We start from the raw sequence: 26379 nt of genomic DNA on the forward strand, positions 1-26379 counted from the left end.
GTCACAGAAGGTTTTGTTTGATGGTTTGTTCGTTGTTTTACGCCGCACTCAGTAATATTACAGCTATATGACGGCGGTCAAAATTGGCTTCAAAACTCCATCAGCCCTTACGCATTTAGATGTAGCAGGCATCCACTTCACAGTTGAACAAATTGAAAACATCATGAAAACAGACAATCCAGTAAATGACATCATGAGCATGCATCAATCAAGACAGCGAATCTGTCCACCCGATCCCCTTAGTCGCCTCTTACGACAATCATTGGTTGCTGAAGACCTATTCTATATTATTGTTTGTTGTGTTGCTGTTTAACGCCGCACAATCCAGTGATTGATAACATGAGCATCGATAAACGCATTTATTTATTCTAATATAGTATATTCAAACAGTGTTTCTCGTTTGAAATGGATGCGCTTCGGGGCAATAGGACGTCACCAGAGATAGGGGTGGTTTTGTGTAATAACATGTATATAACCAGAAGACAGGTCATTATCACAATGCATGAGTAAACATTGACCTGCAGGTTCCACATCGCGGCGCCAGTCATGGGTAGTGACATGGGACGTGACCAGGCCTATCCAATTTCTTTCCCCAGATAACACGTTCTATTTGTTGTTTAACGCCGCACACAGCAAAATTCCAGCTGTATGACGGCGGTCTGTAAGTAATCAAGTCTGGACCAGACAATCCAGTGATTGACAACATGAGCATTGATCCACGCAATTGGGATACGATGACATGCATCAACCATGTCAGCGAGCCTGACCACCCGATCCCGTTATTCGCATCTTACGACAAGCATAGTCGCCTTTTACGGCAAGCATGGGTTGCTAAAGACCTATTCTATCCCGGATCTTCACGGGTCTAACCTTCACGGGACTCACAAAAGGTATTCATAGTTATATGATAATTTTATCTTCTGATTATGAAAAATCATTTTTCAGTTCGCATTTATCAATTCCAAAATATTTTTAACAACTTTTTGTCGACAATTCTGTAGCCATAAAACCCCGTAGCGTGATCGAAATGTCATTTCTATATTGTTAAATGGAATCTTCAGTGTGTGGGTTAAAAGAACCCGTCATGCTAAATAATTCTTGTTGCTCTTCCAACGATTAACCAACTCTGAAGGGAAGATTAGATTCTGAATTAAAGGATTTCTGCCCACTGATCGAAACACTTGAGTGAATCTTGACACCGTGTTTCAAAATGGCGGTCATCTTTAAACAAAGCTCTCCTGTTCGATCGCTTCCGGCGAGGGCTGCCGTCGGATAGTTTTTCACATTAGAGGCTGCGTTAAGAGGTCACTAGCTTGGAACCCGATATCACTGCGCATGCGCATCATTATTGTGCTCGATGCGATGATGCTCCTCGTCTGTGTGGGATTGACATTAAATATCCGCCTACACTGTCCAGTGAAATAGCTTTCGACAGAATTATTTGATTGTCAACTAAATAAAACAAGATACCGTCTTCTTCCCGAAGGATGACGATCAAGGAGGCATAAAATAAGTCGATCTAGAGTTCACAATGACCGTTAGCCAAATTCCAAATGACCCTCTCGAGGAAGTCAACCATTCATGCAGTATTTGTCCAGAACTACGACTCGCAAACATAGCTAACATCGAAGCATGATGATATTCTCACCATCCATAGGTAATCCATAGGTAATGTGGTCTTACCATCAGCTGCCACCATGACTCCCCATAATCAAAGGCAATGACAAACGAATAGGAGAGTGTGCCGCAATCTGATTGGTTGAGATTCGAAATTATCGGCTATTCGCTGCGCATGACAATTTTTCTTGAAAAGTATATTTTTATCTCAATCACAAATTAGAAAAAAAAACCGTGCCATTTGGCTTGGCGAAACGGAGACCACGTTAATTATGATAAGTTAATAAATATTTATCAGAGGATCTTCGCCCCGATTATGTACTGGATTTGTCTGAACCATACCCGTGCTCGTGGGTTTAACTAAAGTGATAAACGTCTGAGACCTGCATCGCTGTGGGTTTTTTCCTGATAAAACTAGAATACTGTTCAAAGCGACGTTAAAGCAGCTCCCATACTCACATATCAGAAGAACTTTTTTTATGTTTTTTTCACATTTTGATAACCAGGCGAGTTCAGTTATCACGGAAGCACGTGACGTCATCCAGTGTTATGACGTCATGTGACTTCAGATGACGTCATGTGACTTCCAGAGTGACATCATTTATGTCTCACAACTGTTCACGAAGATAGAGAGTGCTTCAGAAAATATCTGAAGTACTTTGTATTTTACACTGTCTATAAACACTATGCTCGGGTATGCTTTGAAACATCCGTCTAACGCCGCCGCTTCAAAATGAAACTTACGGACATTGAATACTTATAAACACGCAAATCAGAAAACAGATCATATTTATCTCCTGAAAATAGCTGTATCTAATTTGAAAAATAACGAGTGCTGATAGTTATGATGATATGGGATATATAGCTTTGTAACCACTTGTCACATTAACGAGGGTAGCTTAATGCAGTATGTTTATGCGTTCGGGACAAAGATTTTAAAATGTTGTAAATCTACAATGAAGATAGAAAATAATTACATATACACCATTATTTGTGTCGTTATTATTATTAGTAGTAGTAGTAGAAGTAGTAGTAGTAGTAGTAGTTGTAGTATCAAAGTTACCTTTGCGTTTCAATTAAGGTACAGTAAACTACGGTTATAACGAACTCAAAGGGACTATATAGTTACTAATTTTAGTTCGTTATAACCGTTGTTCGTTATAAGCATATATACAGCATAACTACAGCAAATAGTGGGGACCAAATAAGTTAGTTCGTTATATCCGTCAGTTCGTTAAAAGCGTGTTTGCTATAACCGTAGTTTACTGTATCATGAATTGAAACAAGACGGTCCTTTAAATACCATTCATTTCAGGATAAGCTAAAATATTGCAATTTGAGTGAATCAGTAATATCCGTACGACCTGGTCCTGTTACTTCTGATTATTTGTACTTTGATAGTGTAATATTACTCATATCATTGTGTAGTAGATTTTGTCAAATTTAAGTTCTTCCGAGATTAAAAATGTTTCCATTCTGGTTTCATCGGCTTGACTTTTGTTTTGATCACCGATTGTCAGTTGATACATATTAAAATTGAACGTATTTTCACATATCGCCTTGCATCAGGGTTCTCTAACAAAACAATTAATCAGCCTTTGCATGATTATGTGTACCAGGAATTTTTATATTAATAACTATACATAACAATTCAGGGTGACAAAACACTCTCCTGTATAATCACATAATTCATGTCGAGGAATATTCCAGAAGTTCCAGCCTTTGGTGTCCACATTTCACAACTTTTGAGGCACAATCTAGCATGCTCTTTGTAAGAGCACTTCGAACAGCTTCAAAGGAATCTTAAAGTTACAACATTCACGGCCTCAGTTAATGTTTCAAAACGTTTTGTGGCAGACATGTGGTTCACATTTCAAAATTTGACGCATCAGTGACAAAAATGATGTCCGATGCAATTGCCTATTTTTATTTGTAACATATGTTCACTTGGAATCATCGCCATTTGAGAGTGATTCATAATTCTATGCATATGGTATAGTCAGAATCGTACAACAGACTCTTATAATAAGAATAAGATTTCTTATGATTATTTAAATGGTTTTGTCGCTTTTGATGATAAGTATAATGTCGACGAGCACTACTTGATCGATAAATCCAAACGGGTATTTGGAAAAACTTGTTGCTGAATGGTAAACGCTGATAAAAACATTTCGAACCTTATTTGAATGGTTATGTATAAATTTTCACCATTTAATATACTGATCCAAATACGAGCTGCAATGTCAATTGCAGGCAAATGCAGCACTCTAAATTCAAGGATGCTAAATATTGGAGCAATATTAGTAAATATGTCTAGCTCAGTGGCATTAATGAGTATCAGCACAGACAGGTCCTTGTGTTTGGGCTGTAGCATGATATCCTTGTACAAAATATGGGTACAATATTGACGTGGATAAACGTAGACACAACGGTACATATCCAGTAAAAGCATAACACGGATTAACAAATACATTCGCGGATAACAATCTCTAATACTGAATAGAAATTACGCGACAACACGAAGCAATGTTTGCTAAAGGGATAGATAATGGCGCACCATAATGAGCCCTTAGTAAATACAGCATTTCCAACTTTTAGCAGACATACATTATCATATTCAATTATTCACATTCTTTATGCATAAAGTATGTTGAACACTCAGATCAACATTTTTTTAAGGATTAATAAATTCTAAAAAGAAAAAAAAGATGCAACAATAGTTTGTTGTTTATCGGTTGATTGAGCAGTTAGTATCCTTGAATGGACAAGTGAGTGAGTGAGTTGTAACGCCTCTTTTAACTCTATTGCAGTTATTGCACCATGTGTCGGGTAATTGGGGAAGGTAAGGTCGTTGACGTTGAGTCGTTTTGTGAAAGCCACGAGCACAAGTTTGGTGCTTATAAACCAAGGATCATATTCGGAATGATTCCTGAAACCCACAAACAGATCGTTTTGATTAAGCGGAGCAACTCATCACACAAATGTACACGTACTGTTAACAAATGAACAAGAGAAATACAGATTTACTAGGAAGTTAAGAAGTGCATTTTGTGAGTAATGCATGTAACGACGAAATCGTGCCACACCATTTCGGAAAATCGTTTTCTCAGCATAGAGACACATACGGCGAAAAATATAAAATGACTGTTACTATAACAAACACAATACAGTAAACTACGGTTATAACGTACACGCTTATAACGAACTGACGGATATAACGAACTTACTTTTTGGTCCCGACTATTTGCTGAAGTTATGCTGTATATATGCTTATAACGAACTACGGTTATAACGAACTAAAATTAGTAGTCCCTTTGAGTTCGTTTTAACCGTACTTTACTGTATATGTATTTTGCAGTCTGGGATTATTATTTCTCTCTTTTATCAGTTTTTTTTATTGTTCCTTAACTGCGAACTAGCCTTTGATGTGTCTAACAACCGTGGTTAGGTTTCATTTTTCAAGAACACTTTTTGTTTACACGGTCCAGGAACATCTGCCGAGAAAATGGAAGCAATGGAAACCCGAGATTTCTCTTATGACGTGTACTAATATTTACATAAACTAAGCACGTCCACTCACGCCGATGGCAGATACATGGAGCTGACACAGTCCATACCAGGTGATGAAGTACACAGACGTGATTAATTGATTCCGTGTCTTTGAAACCAACTGATTAGTGTATTCTGAAATGAACAATGACATGGACATTTACCTTCGAGTTTGGTTAACACTGTTTCCCAGACCAGATATAACAGTTTCATGCTCTGTAATTAAATCTTTTTATTGGGTAAATGTAGACAGACAGGTAAGAGTTGAGGCTCTTATCGTAGCTGCATATGTATGTCATTATCTACTATTCTCACGATACTCTGATTCGGTCAGCGAACACATCAATTCTATATTGCGATGAATACGTTTTGCCATTATAGCCCATTCTTTGTCCGTAATCATATACCGATACCGGCACGACTCACGCGTGCAGCACGGCAATAGAGCATGTGGTAGTCAACGAATATAACAACGCCGGATGCCGTTACAGTGGGCTTCATCTCAGAACGCCTTTTGTTTGTGTGGAGGGAGGACCCTTGCTGTGCTTGGCGTCAATGGAGCACAGCTGAGGTTGTCCAATATGAGCATAGTGAATGGAAGATTGGTCTTGAATGTTTGGGCATGGCAGAACATATTCCTCAACAAGCAGCGACCGTCTCCATATGTCGCTCTGAATGACGCGAAATGACGTTAAGTGCATGCTTGGTGTTTAAGGGCATTGATTAACTACGGTAATTCCGGCCTCTGCATAGGTTGGGTAAATATCATCATCTTCAGTATGATTGCATTCTGATTATCATGACAGAAATCTTTTGTAGTTCTTCAGGAAGAGGAAGATGTTTCTTGCGAAACGACATCGTCGTACCTAGTTATAAGAAAGGGTACTTCTTGAAAAATATGACAGCTACAATTTGAAGATCTGATTTATTCGAAGCCCTCCTATGGCGAATAATTTATAGAGTTTGAAACTGAGACTATAATATAATTTGACGCATTTTTCTAACAACTCAGATTGAAATTGCCTTTTGCCCAATCAAATCCTTCCCCATACATTTCAGCGTTGTTTATCATGTGTTGTTTTATACCTGACACATCGTATAATTTTTGGTGATTATGTAAAACTGGCTCAAGTGTACAAGTCAGACCTCAATTTCGTTGTTTTATCGTAACATGCAATAAAACGTTGTTCAAATCCATGCACTGTTAGTTCACTGTCTACCCAGGAAGTTTGTGTTTTAGGAACAACTGCTCTACAAGACCTTCTACTCGTTAGAATTGTTGATAGTACTTCAGAGCAGACGCTGGGTGTCGCTCAATCATGTATATTGCTTTTTGTACCATTAATGCTCCGATCTAAGGCAGCATCTCTGGACAATCTTCCAACAGAGCCATTAAATGACATACGTGATGCATGCATCACTTAAAGAATTTCACATGGACAGAATGATTGCGTAGTTTCATGTCATTCCGAAATCAAGAATGTCAGTGCCTAACCATGGTACACTGAAGGGAAGATGGGCTAATATGAACTATTTGATGAACAAGTAGAAATTTGCTCAGTCGAATAAGAGAATTACACGAGTCTGTCTCTAGGTCAATAGTATAAACCCTCAAACCAAACCGCGCACGGCATACTGAAAAGTGAATTATAGTATGGAAACGCCGTGGGGACACAATTACCACAAGTGGCACCAATTGTGCCAATACTGGTCACTTTAATCAACTGTATTTGTAGCTAGGACCGGCTAACCTATCTGTATAACTGTGTACCGCCTTCGTATTGTCATTGCAAGGATGTCGTAGGGAACGTGGTGGCACATTTCAGGATGGTTTTAGTAAAGTTTCTGTTTATAGCCCGAGGTCTAAAGTAGAAAACTACTTCTAATTCTACTTTTAAAACTTTGTACACTTAAAGCATGTATAATTTTCTTTTTACATGTGGAGTTATTTAGGCAGCAATTGCATACATGAATGTTAGAATACAAAACCATTCTTAAACTTCCATCATCAGAAACAATTTATGTCAGAAATGCAGTTTTAGTTAAGTTTCTTGTCTCTCGTTTGAGAACTCAGCAATTCCCGACTTTTGTTAGAGAATGTAAACAATTGTGTTTCTTCTTTGCCAGCTGAAGACATAATGTTGTGTTCCGAGCTTCTTGGCTGTGCGATCAAAGGTGAATCACAGATTCCCTTTAAATCCCCTAAGGTGTACGACGCAGTGCTAATTTGTTCAAGAAATATCTTCATTGTATAACGGAAACTACGTCGATGAACAACCAGGTCCCTCCAGCCGTTGGCGACATCATACAAGCTTCTACAGTATAATTCTTCGAGTTAACCATCTTCATGTAAAGCCACATGTCTAATGAATGATTAAATCATAACTTAGAATAATAATCTCCCGAAAAACAGAATTAATACATATTGATGGGTTCTTCAACTTTCCTAAGACTACCAGAAAGGCATTTTGGATGTATCATATAGCAATCGGAGGCTGAAGGCATTGTTAGTTATCTTTTTAGCCTCTTGAAGCTTCTCTAGAGTCAAGAGCCAAGGAGAGTCCATAAAGTTATGATAAAGCTTACGGTGTGCCTCCTTTACACTGGATAGCAATTCGAAAAGCAGTTTGCGCAAGGGTATTCTTACTGACAGTGTAAACTTCACTGTTTAATCACTGTGGGCGTTTCAGTTACACACAAAGGGGATATCCTTTGATGTTATGCTATAAAAGTACGAGTTTCTTACCCAGATGTGTGGGCTGGACTGAATAATATATGGAAGAGACCTCAGTTTCTATTCCTGTTAAGTCTCTGTTTGAGGTGGCTTGGTAAAAGTACTGTCAACACGTTGCGAGATAAGTATGTGCAACATCGTCTGAAAATCTTTTTAGTTTGAAAGTTTAGTTATTAAACTTGTTTTTTCTCCATGGTTAACAATTTTCATAAATGATGATCGATTCTTAACTCCTGGTTAAACTTATCTCGTTTGTTTCTTAAAGTTTGTAACTCTTTTAATGACTTGAATGACAATATGCCTCTTTTGTAATGACAGCAGACGTTTCATTCTAGAAATGACACACAGTTTAACAAGTAAACATATATAATTATGTTCAAAGGTCAAAGAAATATAACCTTACCAGAAACACAAAATCTATCACGTCTAGCTAACTGCGTAAATTGTCACCTTTATGAAACTCGTTATTATTATGGAAGCAAAACGCCAACACCATGTGTCCAATGTCACACTGAGGTGTCATCACCGCTTGAAAATCATGTTTAATGGTTCAAATGGAGACATGCAGAAATATCGATAAACTGAATGGTGTAAATGGACTTGATATTTGATACCAATAATCTTGAATAGGGAGACGCGATAATGCATTTTGATACCCGATCTAAATCAGATAAGCCATCAATCAGGTCTGGTGTTAACTAGGGATGTGGTAATGGGACTTTTAAACCTGAGTTTGAATATATAACATCTTCTTACAAAATTAACGTTCACCCAATATGACCACCTCCTTCTCTGAGGTTCTGTGCTCCACGTGAAATTATCAGTCGATCAACCGCAGATAGTTTCACTATATGTCACTATGTACGTACAAATGGATAAAGTAGACATTAAGGTATTGATCGTACGTTTTGTGTAAAGGATGATCCGGGTCGAGCTTCATGAAGCGATCTCAGTGTTACGACAATCTTAACTCTGTGGAACGGAACAGGAAGGTCAGGCTCACTGACTTGGTTGATGGATGTCATCGTATTCCAAATGCGTAGATTGATGCGCATGATGTCAGTCATTGGATCGTTTGGTCAAGACTCGATTATTTGCAGACCGCCGTCATACAGCTTGTATATTGCTGAATACGGATTTAAGCAACAACAAACAAACATGTATTATAACAGTTCACGAAGTTTCACATAGTTTCACATAAGTTTACGAAAGTCGTAGGGATATGATCTCTTTATTTGTATAAGAGAGCTCCTCATCTGTAGATATGGGAACTTCGATCATCGCAGCCCAATTATCTCTTAGGAATTGTTGTCGATCTAAATCAAGGAAACGGCGGTGGGGTAGCCTTGTGGTTAAAGGGTTCGCTTGTACAATGTGTTTGTCCCATTTCTGGTTTCCTCCGTCGTGATGTTGCTGGAATATTGCTAACAGCGGCGTAAAACTACACCCGCTCACGGTATCAAGGAAACACCGACAGTGTCGCTGTATATGCACGTTGCTTTTGGTGTCAATATACTTTACTTGCATATATGACAAGAATTGTAAGTGTGCATCACAGCTTCTTCGTAAGTCAACGTTGTACGTCACAATCATGATGTCACATTGGGACGCAAACGATGTGACATCACAGTCGGATATAATGTGAGTAGATATTTATGGTGATTTGTTCCCCAAACCTTTAATTCTACATATTATAATTTTACAATACGTGACGACAGTGCTTATGAAAGAAGTTCTTTTCCATATTGATATTAGGTCCCGTTGTACTGCGGTCGTCAATTCAACTCGTTTATTCAGAGTAGGTTGGGATTTGAACCTTTGATCATCCTGTCAGAATGGAGTATTCTCCAAATTCATGGTGGTATCAATCTCTATCTGTGGCAGTTACATGTTACGTGGCGTTTCACAAATCGCTTCCAGATCTATGACTCTCATAAATCTGAAAAACAAAAACCGAACGCTACACCCATGTTGGGTGGTGGCTAAAAATGAAACGATCGAGAAATGATTATTCGATGGTGATGTGTTTGATACGGGTATCATAGTTGTTTTAGACCTTAAATTTGCATTGTTTCGGTAACAGTTTTGACGTTTGTATTATTTTCTTTTGCCTATCAGTTTAGTCGTAGCGCTAAGAAAGCTTTGATAATGGGTGACACTCCTCCGTCCAGTGCTTATGGATATTAGACCAAGCTCTACAATGGAGCTGTAGGACACCAATTACAGACAGGAAACCATCCAAACCTCTTGCATGGCACCGCTTCAAGAGATGATGAGGCACTTTCTATTCCTGAATTGTTTTGTAGGCATGAGGAATACATGTTTTCTACGATAACTTCATTGCAAGACAACACCATTAATGCATAGCCAGGGTCTCAAAGAATACTTGAGATTGTAATGTAACAGGCAGTTTAACGTGGATAAGTATATTCATTAGTGAAACTGATGGATTTGGATAGACGATAGATAGACAGATGACCTTATGGCAAACAGAAAGTACAGAGTGGCTGGATTCAAGTCTACGTGTTTAAGAACAACTCGGGAACACAGTGGGAGAAATAGAGGAGCCACAAATACGTCTTTATGTATCTATCACTCATAAGTTAGATCCACATAATTACCTGAGAAGGCTGTGGGTAACTCTATCATGCGTTTGTGCCATATTCGAAACTGTCGTCAGCCAGAATTTTTTTCAATATAAAGAGGTTCCAATAGAATTTAATGTTTATAATGTTTATGTAAATAACACGCTGTCATTGCTTGTCAACGTACGTGTTTGATGCGAATAACAATACAATCAAACGTAAAATAAGTAATTAAACCTGTCTGTAAAAACCTTTCAATTGCATCAAGTAAGAACAAACTTTGTAAAAAGTGTATTGGTATGTTTCTGTGGGTACAATGTATTTAACTCTACGTTATGTAATATTGACAAACTTGAAGAATCTCAAAAGGAGATTTGTAAAAACGAAACTTCGCCACACCCTCAAATACATGTAAACTGAAAGTCGTTTCACGGACCGAAATTACTTGTAAAGAGTTGCGTCCCTGTGTTCGAATCCACAAGTCGCCCTGATTATGTTTCTCGTGTTTTCTTATGCGCTCGTAATGGTAAATGTCAAAGACCTGCATCACATCGGGCTTTCTTCAAATATCAAGCTGACATGCCATGATATGACTGAAACACTTTTTAAATTAGCTTGTAACCAAGCTCACCCGCTTCCCTCTACGTACACATGTGACTAACCCACCATTGGAAGTTGTCCCGCTTAGCTGTTGAGATACTTTTTGATTCTTTGCCTTGGTTTGTCAGCACTCTGGATTTGGCCAAAGTGGTCATCGTTACATCGGGAAATCCTCCAACGTTAGTAACGCTGATACGCCATGGTTGTACTGAAAGTCACACCAAGTTAAAATGGATGTAAAGCCCAAGTAATTCCCTTTACCTCAATTCTACATCCATAAATGCCGGACCAGTGTTATTCCGTGAGATCTGACCATCCTTTTTGATAGTTACATTAATTTCTAAATGACGATGTCATCCCTTAGGACTGTGGTCTTAAAATAATATTATCTTCAATTTGTCTGTGTTCTTCTCTTCTTCATGCATAATCGAATTGGAGACGAAACAGCAATATCTACTCCAGTTCGTCAAAGGGCCAACTGTGGCTTGTTTGTGCATAACCAAGACCAGACTATCTCATCATTACCTTGGAGTAGATGGCTTGCCATGCGTTTATTCTGCTCAAACATTTCGTGCATAGGAGACATCGGTAGCCGTTTATTGCCGAACTTGAAATGAGTCGCTTTTCTGGCTGACGACAATTATTCTTTTTTCAGGGACCAGTCATTTTCCCATTCTATCTTATTGTTGGCAGCATTATACAATTAATGGAAGTAATCACCACGTACATGACTTTTCGTGAACCAGAAATACGGACAAACCTTAAAAAATAAATGAGTGCTTCTAAGTTTGTCTTATAACCATAAGCACAGATAAATACAAATATATCAAAAACTACACATATACACAGGTTTATGGTGCCGGTTCCTTAAAATCATTAGAGTTGCACTTTCTTGATGTTTTTTAATGTATTCAGTTAAAGGCTGCACGTAATGGTTAACTTTGATTAGTAAATGAAAATTCATTACAGCAGTACACAGCGTGCAAACCAAAAGTGACATGAAATACACTGGCGATAGAGCTCAGATAAACATCAAAGGCGTTGAATAGTGTATCATATTTTTGATGTAAGTGATCTACAAGAAATCCCCTTTTCCACATAGTTATCAAAGTAGAAAACTGTCTCTCAGGTGCAGCAAAATAACAAAAGACGGATAATGTCAGGGGTTAATGGACCTGAAAATCTCAAGAACACTCGTCCGGAAAAGACATATTGATATGCTGTAATTTCTGTAAAGGGTTGACAGATTTAGACTAGTAATGATACATAGTGTTCCTTAACCGTGTGAGACGTGTGCAAACAGTAGTAGCAACACTTAAGCTGTCACCACGGCTGCCTTGTTTGTGGAGACAACAGTCCTGACGGTTTTGTCCGAACAGATTGCTTGTGCATGGTACAACGCCATCTGTACTTTGCGTGCAAGGAAAACATAAGACCGCTTATCTTTCATGCTGTAGCTACCACTTATCTGAAATTTCGATACATAGGAAATAATTTGCTGCTTTTTAGATATCTCATTGAAAGAATATAAGTATAAGCTCATTGGGTGGTGACAATCTGTATTTGACTAGACGCAGAGACACATGTTGTGATCGTTTATCTAAATGGATGGTATAATGTGTTCATATTTATGATTCTTGGGTCGTTCCGGCGAAATTATCTGACAATCCCCGGCAAACGTTTGCTCAATTATGACCGGAGTCCATCTTGGGAATTTTCCTCATCAATGTAATAGGAAAATACACAGTTTTATTGTCTAACGGTTTACATATTAAAATGATCACGTAGTCTTACTTCTTTTTCGCGTTGGATGTTTGCATTGATGGTTCACAGTTTTTGTGAACATGGGATATCAACATTGAAATAAGCGGAAATCAATGCTTTTATAAATGATATGGCATATACATCGCATACGATCAACGCTGTGGTATGAATTTGTGGTTACCACGCAGCACCGCGTTGGTGTGTCACCCTGCTCTCATCTGATGTATGGATGTATGTTACAGACGTAATTCTTTAAGCCAAATCATCATAGATACACTGTTTGTATCTAACAGCATCTTACGACGGGTCATTGATTAGGCAGCTTTTAGCAATACTCCAGCAATATCACGGCGGGGGACACCAGAAATGGGCTCGCGCATTGTACCTACATGTATATAGGGAATCGAGCCCGGGCCAGGAAAAGGCCCATATACAGCCTGTCCAGGCCAACAAACCTAATCTTGTCCTTTATGATAAATCCAATGAAATCATTTATATCATTGAATTTTCTGTCCCTTTTGACACGAATGTGAGTGACAAGATTCGGGAAAAACATGCGGACCTCACTTTCGAAATGTCACGCTTGCATCCCAAGTACCGAGACTCCCCATTGTTTGGTACCTCCCAATCTGTTGATTGACATTGACAGAGTACACCCGGGTTTGCTACCAGGAATACAGCCCTTCTGACAATCTGGTTAATGCAGAAGGCTGCAGTGTTGGGGGGCCTTCACATTCTCCGAAAGGTTCTGGGTGGGTTCGACTAGGCAACGCTTCCTGGGCTAAGTCCCATTAGCTGACTGCTGGGCTACGTGTAGAGGGGGCAAGGGCCCAGCCTGACTGTGCAAGGATCACCCAAGCCATCTTTGCTGCATGTGTATTTTAATCTGTGTTGTATAATAATAATAATAATAATAATAATAATGATAATGATAATAATATATAAAAAATACCATCTAGGGCTGGGTGCATATTTCGAACAGTCCATTGCCTAAGGAGACACTGCATGTACTTCAGTGTGGGGTAGCACCTGAATACCAAAAAACTCTCAGGAGTCATGATCAAGCTGCCCAGCGCGATAACTTCACCAAATGCCATCACATCACTGTGTATTTTATTCCCATATTCTTGCTGACACGCCGCCACTAATCATAGCGGCATTAAACCCAACACACTCACCCAGTCACATGTTTAGCGTTCAGGGATGGAGGCATACATTCAGTGGCACCTCGTCTGACCACACCTTCATCCGGTACCAAAAGCATAACCGCAAGACTGATTCCAATTGCGCAATACGTATAAGTCGTCTGATAGCTGTTCTAGCACAGTAACATGCAATTCTGGTAGCATGTGATTGCAAGTGATAATACTGGTTTCCTTAGAACACCGGTCCAGACAAACATATGTTAGCGGCTGGCCATGAATACTTTTGTGAGAAATAATAGCTTATTTGGTATGCTACAGTGTGAACCGGATGATAGATCTAACATTTTCTGTTTCATACTAGTGTACGTAGGCAGGCAATAGAAATCTGAGTAAAGACAAGGCTCCACTTCAAATACCAGAACATTTCATCATTTTGTAACATGTTACCTCACAAGTGGAATGCATATTTATGATCACAACCCGCCGAGGCCGTGATCAAAGTAGCACATTGAATCGACACACTGCCACGTAATCCAAATCAATTTTTGTCTTATTGCGAAGAATTTAGGCGCATAAAGCATCAAGCAGATAGTGTAAATAACTCCCCCTTGTGGGTTATAGACAATATCCACAGCATTGTTGTGTACTCAAGTGACCATTGACGATATGCATGAGTTCAGGTGAGCTATTATTCCGAGTCATTCGGTCTCATACGTCTTTCTCAGTCTAAAGCAATCTGTGCTAATTACCATGATTCCCAGCAGGCTTTGCGAGCTAACTGCTCAATAGAGGGCGCATTAGTGTCTGCGCTATTATTACCGCTGAGCATTAATGTCAGAACGGATTATATTGGGGGCCGGTTGTGGGGCATGCGACTCATATTCTTCAAATAGGTCCAGTTTGGGCTACCATTTAGAATTTCAATTTAGCCTGTCGTGTTGAGTTAATGCTCTTTAATGTTACGAATGTGGTTAAAGTATCTCCATATTGAAATAATATGCTTTAATATTGTAACACATTCAATTGCACCACAAGAGAACGTTCTTTATGGATGTGAGCAATTTAGATTGCACTTCCTTTAAAACGGTTTATTGTTTTTGAAGTAGCTATCTCAACATTAATTATGGGAAAATTCGAGCAAATTCGAGTCCAAATGATATCAGAAACGATTCGCATTGGTTGGAGCCTTGTCTGAAGAAACGAATTTACCGAATCCATTCAATATTGAATGAAATGTATTTATGAAACTGACGCAAGGTGTGAACCTACACAACGAAATCGTACATCATTTATCATATGTGAAACAAGTGAATTCATTTCAAAGGCTTGAACTACATCCGGTCGTTCACATGCCCATCGGGGTTCCGAGTTAGAATTGGTTTCTTGTCGTAAGATGCGAGTTAAAGGATCGGGTGATCTGGCTTGTTGACTTGGTTGATTGTGTGTAATCACACCCAGATGGTGTGGGAATCTGCTCATGATATTAATCACTGATTTATCTTTTCCGGATATTGTTATAAGATGCATCCATCATATGGCTTGTGTAATGCTGATTGCGCAGTTAATTAACAAATATAGTCACTCAACTGACACATATTACTGTTATCAATTATCTGAAATTAGTGTTGAGATATCCTGTTAAACCTGTAAAACACCAATAGTAGACCAGTATCAGGTGCTAGCCTTTTATTATTTTTCCCCATATTTTTATTTACTAGTAGCTGTGTCATTGTTATATTTAACAAGACATTTTTGTGAGTAACAACTATCTCTCCGAGTCTTAGAAATCTATTCTTAACCAGCACAGGAACTCTCAGAAGTTAAAATACACAACAGTCGATTTATTTCCATTAGAATCATCAATGACACGATGTCATATCTCGAGACGTCCATAATGATATATGACATCTGTATACATAGGAATTAATTATTATCATATATTAGCTCTTACTTTGCTCAGATAATGGACTCGTGTGATAGAATTAGGATGGTTTTTCCTTCTAATGGTTATAGCATAAAATACCTTAAGTGACCGTTGTAACAAGATGCATTTCAAATATAAAACATTAATGTAATTCCGGTACAGAGGGATGCAAACAAAGTTATGGCTTGTTGAGACACGAACCGGAAATGCCGAATGGGAAAGCGATAGAATTATGTGACGGAAACACCCGACACTCTCTGTTCGTGAAACGTCGTAATTACACTCGACATGCGTTGCATGCACATCCTGCTCCGAGTAAAGGCTAAAAGCGCAGACATTGTGAGTCTATTTACAGGACGTGATTCCAATTAAGATTGATCCCGAATCTTAATGCAGTCTGCCAGTGATAGAAGCTCGCGATGTCTGGTGATTAATGTCCCCAAATGTTGAGTTCTAGGCAAATATTCCACATCTATAACTACTTTGTCACACAAATGCTGGATCTATGGTTGAAGGATCAAGACAGGAATTAAACGTCAGTCACGATGGACAGTCCGTGTGCTCAATGTAATCCTTGGCTGACCACATGACATTCCTTAGGACATGGATGTCCTATTGAAATATGGCTGATACAGCACTTATTCTGACAATACTGACAAGTATTCGTTTCATGTATGACTAATACTTACGAAACTCATACTCAGCGTAGGAGTAACGCGGGGCGCAGGCTGTTCTACCCCCTCTTTCTGTATCCATTTTAGTATGGTAAGACGATTGATGGTTAAAACATGTCTTAATTCAGCACAAGAAGCAATGATAATCCACAGAGAATATAGGCTCTCTCTCTCCATGTATTATCAGATTGATTAATACGCCGAAAGTTTCACAAAGGACGTTATTCCTTGTTGAATGCTATTATTGCCATGGACGTCAGAAGTATTTTCTATTTGTCACACGGATTAAATCTGTCAAAGATTATGATCAAGACATTATTTGTATTTCATTTCCCTTTTCTAAAATTAGAAGTTTAATTTTCATCCAGAAGGTTATTAATCTCCATTGCTATTTACGCATGGATTTCAACTGTGTCTACAAATCTTTGACATAAAGGATAAATCAATTCAAGATTAGGAAACGTATTTCTGTTGTGACAAAATCAGTGCAACTATGTTTAAGTTAAGACGTATGAATATGCTTTAGTGGTATTTGCATTTTTATATACATTGTTAAAGTTGTCCCGTTATGCTTGTTTGACAACTGATTACTAAGAAAACGTTTTATACTCTTTTTTATTGCCTTTAAAATATGTCCAATGTTCCTTTTGTTTTATAAGAGGTAATGTGAACATTTTGAGTTCTTTGACTACAAGTTAAATCTTAAAACAATTTAACTATTAAGGACAATGTTTAGATACTGCATAAAGGGATGAATGCAATGCATGTGCATTGATGTTATCATTGCTTCACAATGTTGTCACGAAGTTATTGATATTTTATTTTCGGTATCACTTATTGTGTTGCATTTTATGGATGACTCGTTTATATAAATAAACAAATATTTTGTTTATCGAGACTGATTATTCTCTGGCGTTGGTGTCTCTTATTCTACCATATGTTCTTTAACAATATCATATCTTTCAGCACAATGTCTCCATTGAATCCTGTGCGTCAATGTCTTGTAAAATCACAGCGTTATTAATTTAATCACTTGCTTGGGCATATCCCATGTGAGTTTCCACATTAATACTGATGGAACGCAGTCTACTGTGTCGATGTCTCACATGGCCATGAATACAACCGTGACAACACAGCCGTCGTAAAGTAAATCTTCTTATGAAAAGATTCTCGTTAGACTCAGCACAAAATCATATCCAAAGACTGCAGTCAAATTGTACCTGGACACCCTTTTATTACTAATTCAGTTACCCCAACATGTAATTATCGAACGTGTATTGCCTTTGTAGCAGATAAAAGATGGTTATTAAAACTCCAGGCAAAATGATTGCACAGAAGTTCCTAATTAGTAAGCAAAGCGGTACGGATCAAACACGTTCATTTGCATATCATATTGTTGCAGATTGTATTTGCATTAATCAAATTGTGATTATGGGCGGTAAACGTGTACGTCTTCAAACGTTAAGGTTCAGTCATTAAATCTGGTACACGTGTCAAAACTACAAGAAAGAACATATACGTATAGCAACAACTGACACAATCACATAAGAAACAGTTGTTCTTTCCGCTAACGTATTCAGGGTGTCCGACAGTATATTTTACAATACATAGTTTACACTTCATCGGAACTATAGTGTACTTCATTGTGGTCAATACTGTCAAACTATAGTGTTACTATGCAGACAGTTGATTGACAGTGGATCTTATATGTGTTTGATCTTTTTCAGCACCACAACCATGGACAGCAGTCAGATCCTCTCTATCCTTATGCTGGTTTTCGCTATGGTGCTCACGGGAGTGGCTCTTGGAGCCAAAGAGGAACAAGGTACAAAACCCATGGCTTTTAGCCGTTTACTTTCAGTACATAAGGCGCATTTGACATGAGATATTGCTTTGATATATCTATCTCACAATTAAATTAAACAACGTTTAGCTTTTCAAAAATACTCATCGTGAACATATTTCCAATTACCATGATATCTATTCTCGTAAGACATTATTTTAGATACTAACGTAAATTATTTTCATCATGTATCTATCTTAAAATGATTATGCAAAATAATCTTTATGCAAGTGCGTCTTATTTTTCCACCCCCTGTGTTAACCCCCTTCACCCATATTAATATTTAGTTGGCTACACATTTATATTGAACAAAAATATGTCACAGAAGGGCTAAAAAGTTTTATTTTCGATGATTTAAGTGAATTAAACTTCAATCGAATAAAAACACATTTTGACTTTCGGTGTAATCACATAATATTCATACACCGATTATGAGATGAATATTATATATGACTTATATGACATTTGGATTAAATATAAGACCTACTTGGTCTGTTGTTTCATCACTATTTGCAATCAATTAAGCAAACTAATATACATTGTCGACATTTCATGTTCAGTGGAGATGTGGTTGTCGCCAAAGTTATCCCTAGCAACTTCCCAGCACGTAATTTCGTATTTTAATACCTCCTATTAGTTTAGATTGATTGATTTGTTTTTGAATGTTTTATTGTTTATTAATAAGTTTTAATCTTCTTTAAAGTATCATGATTCTTCATTTTTATGTTTTGTAACCCACTAATCAGTTCTCTCCCCTGGTTCCCAAGAATAACCTTCAATTTCAACTTATTCCTTTTCAATTTATTCCTCTTATGTTGGTAAAACGAATACCCCGTTATCATTTCATATGCAATCTGATAAATTTTACGGTTCTCTTATGTTTAAAAGAAAGAGTACCCTCGCTAAAGGTAAACATTGCGATTGCTTGTAAGCAATTGTAATCTGAACCACAAAGAAGCCACAGACAAGCTACCTAGGGAGTACAAATCATTTGGTCCAGTGTAAACGTAATTTAGTCTCTTTCTGCTTAGCTTCCTGAAATCAGATTCCCTTGCCTCTGACTAAACCACTCTTCTGTAAAATTTCGTTTAGGCAGTAGTAGACTGGTAATTCCTTTAAAAGAACCTCCACATTTTAATTGACTCACTTGGTCATTTCACTCACAGGATATAACATCAAATGTTTTTGCAACAAGGTAATAGATTTTTTTACACTATTAACTTTTTCCTTGGATGTATTGATTGAATCTTTACGAACCTAATGAGAAAATGTAGAATGATCTTGTGGCCTGGGTTTAGCCTAAAAACATCTCGTCCGCTCCTAAAAACATTATAAGGTTCATTCGTCATACCTGCATTTCAGATCAGAATCTAATCAAGTTTGAAATTAATAAATTTATTTCTGATGTTTAAGTTTAATGCGTTAATGGAGCGGGGAGGTAGACCAGTGTTTCGTGTTTTCGTTCGTTTGATTTCCCGCGAGTAGAAACTTTGTGATGTCAGTGTAACCAGTCGTTGTGTGTCACCAAAATTTCCCATGAAGCCAACTTTCAAATATCTTGAAGACTGAGTTCATCTCCGTGTCATTTCCATGTACCGTATGTTAAACACACCATGGCTCTACACACTGGTTGATCAGGACATGCTTAGCCTTTTGGCGAGCACCTGGTGTCATCACTTATTTTCGGTGATCCATTCATACAGGTTTCACCGCTGTTTTGACTTTCACACGTTTCATACTCTAAGACTTTTCACGTTTTATACTCTAAGTTACAGGAACATAACCGTAACTCGGAATTATAGATTATTTGTCCCGGTTGAATTCATTGTATAAGTGTTGAACTCTCAACATTATTTCACCAGGGAAAGATAATCAGTAACTTCGAGTTGCGGTGAGGTTATTTCTGATTTTGCCCCGTCTTTTTTTCTGCGAAAATTTGGAAAGAATGTGGGTTTCCTTATCTGGAACGTTTCTGACGTTAGGAACAATAGATGACTTTATCTTTAATTTTTGGCGACTGTCCGTTTATAAGACGTCATGTTGCTGAAGCTGCGTTCGCTAATAAAAAACAACAACAATGGGACAAACTAGCCAATCAACATAAGTCAAAACTGTAGTGTTCAGTGAGAATTACATAAATACTGGTATGTACATAAATATGGCAGTATGAGAACCAGACTACGTGCAGGCGATCGTGTCCCATCTATTTTCACTGTTTTGCACAGCATCGGCCGTAAATGATTAATGGTAAACTGGTGTAAAACGATGTACACATCAGTAAACAACGTTCCGTGATGTCTTCTGATGCTGGTCAATCTTTGTGACTTCACGCATTAGAAGAGAGTCCCTGTCTTGTCCGGCCAACAATAAAAAAAGAATTTGAAATCAATTTCTTACGGACTAAATCGTAAATATTTCCCCTTCTTTGGTTAGAATACTGATGGTATGTCTCCCCACACATTTATCTGGATAGTGGGTCTCGTTTTCGGTTATTTATGAAAGGTCACGTCTCCAAGAGGTCATTAATTCAAAATGGCGTCTTTTAATCTTGCCCTTCAAGAGATATTTCCATGGACAAGCATACGCCCGTTTTTTTATAAGGATTTTTAAATGAATAGCGCCTGATAAAAATATGTTTATGCATGGAAACACCTGAATTACAGTCTCACAAGAAAAATCATTAGGTACACGTCCATGTTTAATTCCCTTTCCTCATTTCAGGATAAATCGTTTACAAGCATCTGACAACTCATGCGATTTTAACACTGCAGACCGTTCTAACAAAGAACCATCAAACTATCATGATATATTTAACAACAAAGTAAATACTGGTCGGTGTGATTGTTTTCCTTGCAATTGTGTTGACACACTCATTTCCAAGAAAAGAAAACATAAGAAGTTCAGACATTCCATAGTTTTAATTTCACATTGGTCCCCCCCATCACTATGAATAAGACATTTAGAAGCAATGCTACAGTTGACATACCACCTGCTGTGGATACTCGAACCACACAACCAATTGCTTTTACCCTCCTACACTCCTATTTGTTAATCGAAACTGATTTTTCACTCAATATGCCTCCTATTGTGTAAATGTGGACCATTAAGCCTGCAATTAGGCATGGACTTTTCATCGCACCGAAATTTCTTTTCAACCAAGACGCGTACGCTGTACTCTCTGGTGGTGAAACGTTTCAACCTGAATATCAATCATCCCCAGCTGCTAAATTTTGAAGGGGTAGACAAACTCAACAGGGAGAAGTAGGGGAGAGAACTCAAACCAAGTGGTTATTTGCTGAACATTCTGAGCCAGTCATACCCCATGCAATCAATGAGCCCACTCCAAAATCTGATCCTTCTTCGGATGAATACCGAAACTTAAAATGTGACGTTGTTGGTTTAAATTTCTGATATAATCAGGATTGTAAGTTCAATTATGCATAAAGAATTCATATATCATCAGTGAACATGTAACGTCATATTATTCCAAAACCGTTTTAGTATATTCCCGTTTTCTTTCAAGATTCTAGGACCATGCGATTGCTGGTGTCATGAAATTATAAATCAGACTAGCTTTAATCCCACACAGGTATATTATATACGTCTTTTCCAGAGAACAGAATAAAGACTAAAGCTGGTATAAGTTCACTTTACACTAAGATATCACTTGGAATTAAGCCCAAACTATACACAAGGAGAGTCCACGATGACCATTACCGGACGTCACATGGGCGAGATTCACGCCTACCTAAACGTGCACTACCGGGAGCATTCGCGTCCAAAGATGGACGTAGCGAAGTCTGTCAGCCATTAGATTCGGAAACGGATTATGAATACTCTCGAGATCTGGCGACTGCAAAAACACCTGTGGTGAAAATGGGCGGTGGGATTCTCATCAGAGTAATTGCAGGAACTATCTTTGTATGTTTGACAAACGACAACCCTAACACGGTAACATTTTCAACGCAAAGTGAAAATGGCGGAAACGGGCTACCGTACGCGCCATCACGATCAGACCTTTGGGCTCAAGCTCCATCTGGTCGCACTGGAAGACAATCTCCAATGCTTACAAAACTTGGCAGGGATATCAATGGAGGATACTGGAGACCAGGCGATGTGCAGAATTTGTAAATGTAAAGACCATTACCAATGAACGATTACGGACTTTCTCTTGAAAAGCCTGTTATTGGCTTGAACCATCGAACTATACTGTGTGTGCCTATGTTACAATGGTTTCCCGTGTAATGGAACCACTGTGAATTGCAGAAAGGCATTCATTTGTATTTGCTTTAAGTACGTGACAATCTTCTGTCGTGATACAAAAACAGCGAATTGAACATCGATGTATATAACAAGCCTGTCATATCAAGACACCTCTTCTTATAGAAATTATTATCAAGTTATACAATTCAACAAGATGTTTACCCATTTATGAATGTGGTTATTCCACTGAAAGTAATGTTTGAGAGGTCGCTTATTTCGTAAAGAAACAAGACATGATATTCTTATGAAAACACATTGCTGTAGATGATACAGTGAGTGAGGATGGTTTTACGCCGCTTTTAACAATATTCCAGTAATATCACGGCGGGGGACATCAGAAATGGGCTTCACACATTGTACCCATGTCGGGAATCGAACCCTGGTCTTCGGCGTGTCGAGCGAACGGTAGATGATACAGGGCAGTGTTACATTTATATTCTTATGTTGATGTATATATCATCGTTTGACTGAATATAAGATACAAAACATCACACTGTTTAGGGATTATATGATACTTGCAATTGAATAAAAAATAAGCAGATTTAAGCAATATTGATGTTGTTTTGTGAAATTGGGAGGGAAACGTGCACATTGAATGATGATATAGTTTACATAACACATAGTTTACACTCTCATACCCACATGTGCTAAAGCCAAACGATATGAACATGTGTCATATTTACACTCATCAGATATCAGGATCTGATAATACGTTTTCGTTATGTTTAAGAGTCACATACAGTTTCATCTTTTTAAAGAAAGCTGAAAAACGCTATATTTAATGTAATGGTTACACAAGAAATTCCCTTGGCTTCTAAATGAACATTCTAATTACACGTTCCTATCATGATTAAGGTAAGTAACGTTCGTGAGTCTTCCGTTATGTATACTGAGTGACTGTATACCCTTTACCTCCTCTTCTCCACGTAGACGTCCAGTGTTGTACTGCCCTGTATATGGCGTGATGTATTGCCTTCGTGTTACTACTGTGTATCAGTTCTTTCCTTTCAGCAACTGCAACTATATTCTTCTCCTTCCGGTTGTCATAACTCAAGCATTAGTTTTTAAAGTATATATTTAATGTTTTATGTTATAAATAAATGAAGCATCAATTTCCAAAGTATATATGATATCTTGCATAGTCTACATTGAATAAGAAACACGGTCATATTATCATCCTGAATTGAACTCTGTTCAGGTATTGTATGTATAGTGTATGGTTCCAAAGAAACGTTCATTCAACGATTACAATCCTTTCTTTGTCCTCCTCGTTCTGATTGTCATAACATGAAACTTATCTCATAAAGTATTATTTTTCTCATATATGTATCTTGTCTATATTTAATTAAATTCATATAAATTTTAATGAGTTGATCTAATTTGCTGAACTATTATTATATAGGGAGTTATTTTCTGTGTTGTCATATACTCAAAAATGTTGGAAGCACTCCGTGTGGATTCCGGGATAAACGTTAAACAAACAGATGTAAGCTGCATGATGAAATTATGATACTGATCAGGATTACAATTGATTAATTTAATCCTTGCAGATTCGGAAGCAGCTGTAGTAGCTCCAAGTGAACATCATAAACGATCGGTGGACTTTCCACTGTCACAAGATCTCCTTGACGACGATGCTTATGACATGGACAAACGTGGCAGCCTCTTCCGGTTTGGCAAGCGCGGCGGTCTCTTCCGGTTCGGCAAGCGCGGTACCCTCTTCCGGTTTGGAAAGCGTGGCAGCACTCTGTTCAGATTTGGGCGCAGCGGAAATGATGATCTGTGGGTGCCAGTCAACGAGGACGGACAAGATACTAAAAGAAACTTCCACTGGGGCAGGGAGACAGAGGAGTGATTAAACATTGATGATGTGCTGGTTGGGCAATATGGACTGTATTATAGAATTTATAACTGCTACTGGAAGCTAGTTACCTGAAAGCAATCTACTGACGCAATGATGTTGAGGACTTGGAAGAAAAATAACATTCTTAAGAAGAATATATCATACGCTTTCATAGGTGACCTTATACTGCAATATGAACAATATACAAAACGTCTGTGCTCTCCAATACTTGATCCTTGTTAAATTGAGACTGTTTATAACACATGCCTTGTTATCGGTGTGGTGTTGACCAGGACTGGACCCAGGGATAGGGCTAAGTTGGGATATCTTTGCTATTTGAATGTAGTAAAATATCAGCAATATTTCATTAGTAATAACAAGCAGGGAAGAATAGAAATGAATCAGGTTTCATCTCTGTGCTAATGCCCTACAATGTATACTTCAAAGCAATTTTCTCCCCTAGACTCTGTAATATATGATGACTGTGACTGCCAGGAATAAAGCGGTGTTACTTTTGAAGAAGTTTGTTTTCGTTATCTGCTCTTCTGTACACATCATTATAAACTGCCGGGGAAAAGAAAGTATACACATATGTTTGATGGTGACTTAACATGAAACAAAAAAGAAATGGTTATTTCATGGTGATGATTTGATACGGGTATTATAGTTGTTCGGGGCCTTAGGTTTGCAGTGTTTCGGCGACTGTTTCCAGCCTTATAACGTTTTGGCAACGTTGGTAAGTTTTTGGTCAGATCCAATTTTGCATGTATACTTTCTTTTCCCCGGCAATTTAGTTGTTGTAATCTATTGAAATCCTGGCTTGCTTTCACAAATCAGAGATATTAGGAACATGTTGAGATTGTGGTCATGAAGCATACATATTTGTAGTCTAAAACCAATAACAAACCTTACTGTCACAACTTGCTGAGATCACAAAACACCAAATTCCATATAAAACATATACAACGCCAATGCCAGAGGACAAACAGACTGAAGTATCCGCCACAACAAATTAAGGTATCCATCGGTAGTCGTGATTATGACTATTTTAAGGAATACAGTGAACTGATTAAAGTCTAGCCATGGTGTAAAATCACTAAAGTGGGATGACCATTTTATGACACTGCGAAATAAGCAGATATCGTAAATCTTTCTTTAAAGTCTACCTTGTTAATGCCATGCCATATGAAAGAAACTATATTCATCGGGAAAATGTGGCACAATATTGCTGTAATCGGTCCAACGCCTTCTATGAATTAATGGAAGAAAGATTTGCAAAAAGAGACATTTACTTTTTAGATTCCCCAAGTCGCGTGTTATTTCTTCAGTCGACAAATAGTGATCGCTTCATCAAGGGCCTTTGTAACTGATGTGTCTCTAAGACATTTAGTTTATGGGAAATTAACTGGACTCTGTCATGTTGATTGAAACGCTTACAATTTTCACCGGATCTCCGTTCAAACAACTCTAAGCAATCCGATTTTCCTTTCAAGTGATATCTTTAAATCTCTTGTTACGTGCATTGTATCAGGAACAGGACGGTGGGAGTGAGTGCATACGGTGGCGCATTTATTGCATATTGAAACCCACACTCGATTACCTTATTTGGGATTTGGTAACTGCTTATATTCATTGTCCTCATTGTCACTATTGATTAGCCATCAACATTTAAATGCACTGACGCTTCGCAGAAATCTTCTTGGCAAACTCCAGAGAATCCGGTCCTGTATACACCGTGCGGACTGTGTGAGTCTAACACCAGACAGTTTTCATATTACAGAGACATAAAACAAATACAATATCAGTATATGTTTCAAGAAAAAAGGATTTTTTATCAT

The 26379-nt window shown here is 38.0% G+C and overlaps 1 protein-coding gene across 1 annotated transcript in view; it reads left to right on the plus strand.

Moving 5' to 3' along the window:
* Nucleotides 1-25057, plus strand: part of LOC139463483 (uncharacterized) — a 32353-nt gene extending 7296 nt beyond the window's left edge. Inside the window, exons 2-3 of the mRNA XM_071244755.1 lie at nt 18320-18417; nt 24249-25057. Coding sequence (XP_071100856.1) covers nt 18330-18417; nt 24249-24553 — 393 coding nt within the window. The 5' untranslated portion in view covers nt 18320-18329 and the 3' untranslated portion in view covers nt 24554-25057. The remainder of the gene's footprint in view (nt 1-18319; nt 18418-24248) is intronic.
* Nucleotides 25058-26379: the final 1322 nt, after the last annotated feature.

The sequence above is a fragment of the Haliotis cracherodii genome, unplaced genomic scaffold (assembly GCF_022045235.1).
Source record: "Haliotis cracherodii isolate W230 unplaced genomic scaffold, xgHalCrac1.p SCAF_16, whole genome shotgun sequence".
Taxonomy (NCBI): Eukaryota; Metazoa; Mollusca; class Gastropoda; order Lepetellida; family Haliotidae; genus Haliotis; species Haliotis cracherodii.